Below are 8,712 nucleotides of genomic sequence, written 5' to 3'. Positions count from 1 at the left end.
TCTCGGCTCAGGGCACGAGGGGCTGCGGGGGGGCGGGAGGTTGGTCTCGGCTCAGGGCACGAGGGGCTGCGGGGGGGGGCGGGAGGTTGGTCTCGGCTCTGGGCACGAGGGGCTGCGGGGGGGGGCGGGAGGTTGGTCTCAGCTCAGGGCACGAGGGGCTGCGGGGGGGGGGCGGGAGGTTGGTCTCAGCTCAGGGCACGAGGGGCTGCGGGGGGGGGGCGGGAGGTTGGTCTCAGCTCAGGGCACGAGGGGCTGCGGGGGGGGGCGGGAGATTGGTCTCAGCTCAGGGCACGAGGGGCTGCGGGGGGGGGCGGGAGGTTGGTCTCAGCTCAGGGCACGAGGGGCTGCGGGGGGGGGCGGGAGGTAGGTCTCAGCTCAGGGGACGAGGGGCTGCGGGGGGGCGGGAGGTTGGTCTCAGCTCAGGGCACGAGGGGCTGCGGGGGGGCGGGAGGTTGGTCTCAGCTCAGGGCAAAGGGGCTGCGGGGGGGGCGGGAGGTTGGTCTCAGCTCAGGGCACGAGGGGCTGCGGGGGGGGGGCGGGAGGTTGGTCTCAGCTCAGGGCACGAGGGGCTGCGGGGGGGCGGGAGGTTGGTCTCAGCTCAGGGCACAAGGGGCTGCGGGGGGGCGGGAGGTTGGTCTCAGCTCAGGGGACGAGGGGCTGCGGGGGGGGGGCGGGAGGTTGGTCTCAGCTCAGGGCACGAGGGGCTGCGGGGGGGCGGGAGGTTGGTCTCAGCTCAGGGCACGAGGGGCTGCGGGGGGGGGGCGGGAGGTTGGTCTCAGCTCAGGGCACGAGGGGCTGCGGGGGGGGCGGGAGGTTGGTCTCGGCTCAGGGCACGAGGGGCTGCGGGGGGGGGCGGGAGGTTGGTCTCGGCTCAGGGCACGAGGGGCTGCGGGGGGGGGCGGGAGGTTGGTCTCGGCTCAGGGCACGAGGGGCTGCGGGGGGGGGCGGGAGGTTGGTCTCAGCTCAGGGCACGAGGGGCTGCGGGGGGGCGCTGAGCTTTGGACGGGGCCCGCCCAGCGCGGGGCAGAGCCGGGCCAGGCTCCCGGCTGACGAAGCAGCGGCCCGACCCGGTCCCTCCCGGCTCCGGCCCGCTCAGCGGCGGATCTGGGCCGGGGGCTTTGGGACCCTGCAGCCCCCTCGCTCCCGCGGCTCTGCGCTCTGCTCCGGGAGCCGCTTCCCGGCAGGTGCCTGGGCCCTGCCTCCCCGGGCCATGGCTCCTGCCTTGGGGGAGCGGGCGGAGCCGCCGGCCCCCGGCTCTGCCTAGCCCCCTTGGGCCGTGCGCGGCCCTTGGCCGTGGGGCCGGCCGGAGAGGGGCCATTGCGGGGCAGGGGCCGCAGCCCGGGGCCAGAGGCACCCGAAGTTACAAACGGAGAGAGCGAAACACGAGCCCGGCTGCAGCTTCGCTTCCTGCCCAGCGCGCACCGCGGAACCGCAGCCCCTGCAGCTGCTCCCTGACTTCCTCCCCCAGCCCCAGCCCGCGCCTGCTGCAATCGCCGCGCCGCGCCGAGCCGAGCCGAGCCGAGCCGCGCCGCGCCGCGGGCTGCCCGGGCCGAGGCGACCCCCTGGGAGCCGCTGAGACCCGCCCGCGTGGAGATGGAGCCCCGCAGGGGAGCAGCCGCGCCTGGCACCCGCTGCTGATCCGCGGGGGAGGCTGGGAGTGCGGGGAGCTCCTGGGACAGCCCCCCTTGGGTGCAGGCGGGGGCTCGGAGCTGGCCCCGCTGTCGCCCGACCCCTCGCGCGTTGGGAGGAAAGTTTCCTCCTTTTTGGCCCCTTCCTCTTTTCCAATCTGGATTTGGGAGCCTGGAAGCAGCTTTCTGGGCTGGGCAGGAGCAGCAGGATGGGCAACGCGGCCGGTAGCATGGACCAGGCTCCGGCGAAGGAGACTAAGACCCCGCCACCAGCGACAGCTCTGCCAGCCAAGCAGCCTGCAGCGCCGAAGCAGCCCATGCCCAGCGCTGGGGAGCTGGAGGAAAGATTCACCCATGTGCTGGTAAGTCACTGTGCCCCCAGGCCCGCCCGCCCACCTGCATTCCCTGCAGCCCCAGTGGGTCTCTGTGGGGAACAATGTGCAGTGACAGCCTCTATTATTTAATTGCCAGAGGATGTCTGAGGGTGCATCGCACCCAGGGGGACCTGTAACCTTCCCCCTCTGGCTGGCCTGTAAGACAACTTTCTGGACTTGCCCATTGGAGCAGGGAGGGCCTCAAAGCAGCAGGCCCCATGGTGTCCAAGTCACTGGGGTGGTGGGGTCACACACAGGACTGGCCAGCCCGGCCCCCATTTCAAGCCAAGCGGGATGGTCTGGTGTCCAGAGAGAAGGTCACCAAGACCTTCCACTCCTTCCTTGAAGCTAGTGGGTGAAGCTTCTTGGCCTCTCTCCCTCGGGGAGGAAATATCAGGCCTCCTGGAGAAATTTTGCTGTGGGCGGGTGTGTAAGAGCACTAGAAAACCCGGCTGACATCAGGCACCTCTGGGGGGAACCCCACTGCACGGCCACCCGGTCACACGCCTGCCCTGAGCTCCACAGGCACCATAACTTCTCCCTCCTGCGTTCTGGTTACACGACCTTACCTCGGCTGCCTGGCTAGCTGGGCCCGTGCCTTGCAAACGGAAGCAGATCTCTCTCTGCTTTCAAAAAAGAGAGAATGGATGGTTCACAATGTCAATTTAAAATGGACGGGCGTTGGCCAGGGGAACCCCCCAGGCAGGAGCAATGAAGTTCTGACACATCACTTCCCTCCCCCTTTGATGTGTAATTTGATTCAATGCCTTGATCTTTGGGATTGTTGGGAGACAGACCTGGGGGGAAGGGGTTAAATTCTAACCCAGAGATTTAGTGCTTGGCCCACTCCTGGCACGGCCTAGAATTTTAGATGTTTTGGAAACTGTCGTTTGTCAGATTGCATCATTGGTCCGACTAGTCCGTGATCCTGCCTTTGGCAGCAGCCAATGCCTGATATTCCAATGAAAGTGTGTGTGAGTGTAATGCACTCAGCCCCCTGTGCAGTGCTGCACACCAGAGGAGGTGAACCGTTCCTTCCTGACCTCTGCAGCCATCAGTTTGTGTCCTTAAGTTGCATGGCAGTGCGTCTTTGGTATTTGGAGTCCATCCTTGTTTTAAATCTAGTCTCAGACTTGACATTCTGCCCTCCTGCAGCAAGGAATTCCGCAAGTTGTTTATATGCTGCTTCAATTTGTTGCCCTCTAATTTAATTGAGTGGCTTCTCCCCCCCCCACCCCCCATCCAGTTATGGGACAAGCACAAACAGAAGGGAACAGTCCAGCTTTCACAGTCACTAGAGCTTTTTGAAATCTTCAACACCTCGGTCAAACCCTCTTTAATGCTACTGGTTTCCATGCTAAACAATATTTGATTTTGAAATTCCTTGTTTTAGAGACACCTCCCCCCCCTTTCATCCTTGTCACCAGCTTTGCTCTCCTTCTTCTAGGCCTTTTTCAGCCTCTTCTCCACCTCAGGACGAGGTGATGAAAACTGGGCACAGAGCTGCACATTGGGTTCTACTCCTGGTTTAAGTTAAGAGGCCGTAATTAAACCATATTGTGAATTGCATTTTTCCCCTTTTATCCCATTTGGGGAGCTTGCTGCTCCTGATTCCTTCACTCTTGGGGCGAGTCCTAACTCATGTCTCAGGGGCTCTCCCAAGTTCAGCGTCCATCTGTTTGCCACTGCATGCTGCACTTGATCAAGTTGTAACAAGGCTTGGGGCACCGTTTTCAGAAAGTGCATAAGGGAGACTAAGCTCCTGAGTGCCTGAGTCCCTTTCGGAAATGGGATTTCAGCTCCTCGCACTCTTGGTCTTGCCTGTACAGTTGCTGGGACCAAGCCGTGTTAGACACACATTGAAGTGGTGGGGCTTCTACTGTGTAATCCCTGCACAGCACCTACCGCAAGACACTCTGGTGACAGGTGCTTTACACGTTCCCTAAACTGGTCCTTTCCCCTCCTGTCATTCTGCCAAGTCCTTCAGTACCTTCACGTCCCCTTGGCGTTTCTCACAATCTCCTCCATCATGGGTTGTTGTTTTTTTTTAAAGGATGCGTGGTCTTGTGGTGAGATCACAGGTAACGAGGTAAACTGGGCTCTATTCCTGCCTCTGCCACTGGCTTGCTGCGTGGCCTTGGGCAAGTCCTTTTCCCTTCTTGAGCCTCAGTTTCCCTATCTGTAGCATGGGGATAAGCTTCCTCCCAGCAGGGCTGTGCGACTTCATTCAGTGATTTTTGTACAATGCTTTGAGCTCCAGGCGAAGACTAGCGAAACTAGCCCAAATGACTTCATATCATCCTTGGTGCCCTCCATATACACAGTGAATTGGATGGTCCAGTCCTGAGCTCCTGGGCGCTTCCCTTGCATGACCCTTTATTTCCTGTCAGTTAATCAGAGCCTACACACAACAGGAGCTTTGCTCTGTGAGTATTTCCCTTAATAGTCTCTTCACAGTGTCATGGATTTTGAGACCAGATGGTACCATGATGATCATCTAGTCTGACCCCCTGTGCAGGCCAGCCAGGGAATCTTGCCCCAGGAGCCTAGAACTCCTGCTTGAGCTACAGCCTAGGAAGGCCCCTGGCGGGGGTCTTGTTTTGATCTGACTTTTAACAAAGCCATGTCTGTGCACCTCCCAAAGGCTGGGGGAAGGGGTTAGCCATGCAGTTCAGTGGGACCAGTAGAACGTGGGCAGCTTGAGTTTACTGCCCTCTGTAAGCCTGGAAAGAGCCACTTCCTTGCTGCCCCTGGCAAGAGAAGGAGGCTCGGCTCTCAGTTCCTGCAGCTTTTGCTGTAAAAATACAAAGTTTCTGGCTGTTACAGACACACAGCAAAGATTGCACATGAGACTCTGGTACCACCCAGGCAGTGCCCCATGGGATGTTCCTAGCCTTGAGCCCAGCACAATTGACAAGACTCTGGTCAGTTTTCACTACTGCTGTTCAGCACCTGGCAGTCCTTAAACTGACAAGGATCATGTTGGTTTCACTCTGCTGCTGGCTGGGAAAGCTCAGGTCAAGGCTGATGCATTCTTTTCAAGACTTTGCCGTCTTTTACACCAATTGCAGGAGTGGGTGGCTTAGTAATCAGTACCAGGCCTGGAATTCCTGCCTTGCCTGGAACACCGGCTCTACCATCAGCAACGTCCACCGACCCTTTCGTCCTTGTATGTGCCATAGATACATGGGTTCTATGCAGTTGCGGGTTGGGGGGAAGAGGGGGGGGTTGGGCCTGGGTTCTTTGTTCAAAATTTGCCTTCCATTGCAGGGGTGGTTGAATTTCTGTGGTTCTATGTTTATAGGTTACATGCCGCTTAGGGCAGGGGCTATATGAGGGTAAGATGACGATTATATCTACAGTGTGCTCCCAGGATGTGTTGCTCCCAGCGCTGAAGGCTGAGCATGGTCTGCTGGTTACAGCAGGGGACTGGGAGTCAGGATTTCTGGGTTCTGTTACTCCCTGGCTGGGTGGCCATGGGCCTCTGTTTCTCCATTGGGAAGATGGGGACATTGTGAAGCTGATAGAATGCATGCAAAGCCGTTTATGATCCTGGGCTGAAAGGTGATGAGAAGAGCAAAGTAGCATTATTAGAACAGCGTGTCTTAGTCCCATCCGGACCTCCAGGACCCTATGCCTAGCTCTGCAAGAGGGAGTTCACAGCAGGGTGCCTGCTTGCAGTAACTTGGGAACTCTGACTCTTGTGAAACATTGCTGATGTCCCAATCTCTCTTCCTTCTTCCCGTGGACTCCCCCATGCCAGAGCCTGCTCTGAGCATGGGGGGTGGTTTTTGCTAGGCATGCAGGAATTGGACCCTGGCATTTATCTAGGTCCCAATCCTTCTAAATCTGCTTGTGAACTTTCACAGCCCTCTCTAAACGCTTCTCTGTAATGGCAAGTTGGTGGGTAAAACATTACCCTCAGCAGGGGCCTGCATGCTGGTTAGTTCAAAGTTTATTCACAAGAGTGGTTGGTTGCTGGTATCTGCATTGCGTTGTGGGTGCAATTCATGTGCACACCATCCCATGCTCTCTGGCAGCTCCTGGCAGCTGTAGCTGCACCAGCAAAGTGGAAATGTTGGGGCTTGGCTGGGCTGGGCTTGGCAGGCAGCTGGGATGGCACTGCAGCCCCATGCAAGTTCCCTTGGACTAGAACCAGCTAGGTCTTTCTACAGAGAGAGATTTGCAGTGTGGGTCAAGCATGTGGCCTAATGCATTAGCCTTTCACCCCCAGAGACCTGGACTGCAACAGGACTGAGGTTACCAGCGGGTGGGTTTCTGAATCCTTCTCATGCCATCGGACATCACTTAGGACAAAGCTCTGCCATCCCTGTCTATCCTGGAGATCTCTCTGTGTTGTAAAGTCCCCTGCTGGGGACTGCCCCTTGGTAGTCACCCTGTAAGCTGTGCCAGCAGGAGTTGTCGTTTCTCAGAGGGCTACCCAAGCTGGACAGGTCAAATGGTAGGGACCAGCCAAAAGGCAGAACTCTGGCCCTCCAGGACAGGGGATGAGCAACGGCCTATCCCCACAGAACAGTCACGTCACAGAAACACAGCAAGGGATGAGGACACAGTCACACAGTGCAGCAGGAATGGAAACCTGGGCTCAGGAGAAGCCAGGCCTGGCAGTTACAGGGGTCCTGCAGGAGATGGCCAAGGGGCAGGCTGAACTGTGGTAAGGGGCTGAGGACTGGGCTAGCAGAGGATGAGCCTGTAAGTCAGGAATGAGGTACTCTGGCAGAGCTGGGGGTGGGATAGCAGGGGGCTGGGGGTTGGAATTGCGGGGCACTGGCAGAGCTGGGGGACGGGGGACAGCCCAGGGCTGGAATTGCAGGGGGATTGCAGGTCAGGATTCCTGGCTGTAGTCAATGCTTTTTATCCTTGATTATTAAAGCCTTTTCTCCATGGCGAGTTACACTGGAATTGCTCTAGCAGAATAGCTGTTCCTCTAGAACTTCCCCATGGGAACAGAATAAAGTCAGTCTAATCTGAAATAAAATCGCTTTTCCTTTGGAGAAGAGCATCCACCCAGAGGTACTCTGCTGCAGCATTACCCGTCAGCTTCTCCGCCTGGACGTGCCCTCGGTCCAGGCTTGGGAGGGATTCCCACTGGTGCAGCTTTTCCAGGGGCAGTTTGTGAGAATTCCCCGGTGCCCACAAGCCTGCAAGCCCAGGTGCTTCTCCGCTGGCACCGAGAGTGGGGGGAGAGGTCCGGAATGGAAGATGGAGCTGGGAATTGAGGCCAAAGATGCGGGGAGGGGAATGTGAGCAGGGGCTGAAGGCAGGCCCGGCCAAAAATAGCAGAATGAATTTTCAGCTGGGCTGGCGAGGCCTCATGACCCCTCCCTCGCAACAGCTCTGTTCAGAATTTGGCTGTGGGGCTTATGCGCAGGCCGGGAGGGGGCTCAGAAGATGGGAACTGGTGGGGGTATTGCCAGCTGGGGATAACAACAGTGGGAGCTGCGGTTCCAGGGCAGGGCAGGTGAAACTCCCCCGATGCAGGTTCTACAAACTCCCTTTCTTCACCCAGGCAGGGTTTTTTTCTTTCTCCTCCTCAGATCTAAAAGCGACCAGCAGAATCCAGGTGGGGTCATGAGGTAGGGAAGCAATTTGGGCTTGTCTAAAGCCCCAGGGAATTCCAACCCTGTTACCAGGGAAAGCAACAACCAGCTCTGTGAGCTCACTGGGCTGTCTACACCAGGCCTGCGCAGTGTTCGTGAACAGTGGGTTTGCTTCAGTGAATCAGAGTACATCCATTTGGCCAGTCTCTCTGGCTCCTGCTGCACTCTTGTAGCCTGCCGCGTTGGAGCAGCCGTGGCCCCCACTGGATCTTATCATTGGTCCATCTCGCCTGGCCTCCTACGCTCACCACACCAGTCCAACCAGTGGACCAGCTGGGCTCCAGTTCTCAGTTTCCAAGGGCTCAGCACCCACAACTGGGACCAGATTCTCCACCGAGCTCTGAGCCCACTGTGCTCTGCTCTTCTGAAAAACTGGCTCTTGCTCTGGTGCTTAAAATGGGAGCTGAGCACTTTGGAAAATCTGGCCCGGAGGAGCTCTCTTGAAGACTCTGGCCACAATCTAATTTAAAAAATAGCACTGCACAAAATTGGTGCCACACATGTTGAATGGATTAAAAGCTGGCCAACTGATAGATCTGAAAAAGGACTTGTTAATGGGGAATTGTCATCCAGCAGGGGTGTTTCCAGTAAGCTCCCACAGGGATCTGTGCTTGGCCCATTGCTAGTCACTATCTGTATTAAGGATCTGGAACAAACTATAAGCATTGCTGGTAAAGTCTGCAGATGAGACACGCTGAGCAAGTGGTAAACAACGATGGGAACAGGTCATTCCTACAGAGTGATCTGGATAACTGGGTAGGATGGCCTCACATGCACAATGTGTGTCTTCATGCAGGTAGTTGGAAGGTCAGACCCCTCGGAACAAAGAACGTAGATCACACTCACAAGACAGGGCAAAAAGTCCTTCTCCAAGGGTGGCTTATTCTTTCAGGGATCAGCATAAACTGTGTCTCCACTAGGAACACAGCAAGCCCTTCCAGGTGCAGACCAGGCCTAAGGGAGCGAATGCAATCTGTGCATGTGGAAGGAGGGAGGTGAAGGTGCATTGGTATGGCATTGGTGAGACTGTTCCTGGCTGCTGTGTCCAGGGCTGGTGTCCACCCTTCAAAAGGGATGTTGACAAATTGC

At 57.6% G+C, this 8,712-nt stretch overlaps 1 protein-coding gene across 1 annotated transcript in view; it reads left to right on the top strand.

Annotated features, from left to right (window-relative positions):
* The first annotated feature begins 1,776 nt into the window (after positions 1 to 1,776).
* The window catches only part of FMNL1 (formin like 1), a 69,086-nt gene continuing 62,150 nt past the window's right edge, over positions 1,777 to 8,712 (top strand). The window contains exon 1 of the mRNA XM_077806455.1: positions 1,777 to 1,990. Within this exon, the coding sequence (XP_077662581.1) occupies positions 1,838 to 1,990 (153 nt within the window). The 5' untranslated portion in view covers positions 1,777 to 1,837. The remainder of the gene's footprint in view (positions 1,991 to 8,712) is intronic.

The sequence above is a fragment of the Eretmochelys imbricata genome, chromosome 27 (genome assembly GCF_965152235.1).
Source record: "Eretmochelys imbricata isolate rEreImb1 chromosome 27, rEreImb1.hap1, whole genome shotgun sequence".
Lineage (NCBI taxonomy): Eukaryota > Metazoa > Chordata > Testudines > Cheloniidae > Eretmochelys > Eretmochelys imbricata.
The sequence above is the reverse complement of the archived record's forward strand: the minus strand, read 5'-3'. Positions and strand labels throughout refer to the sequence as shown.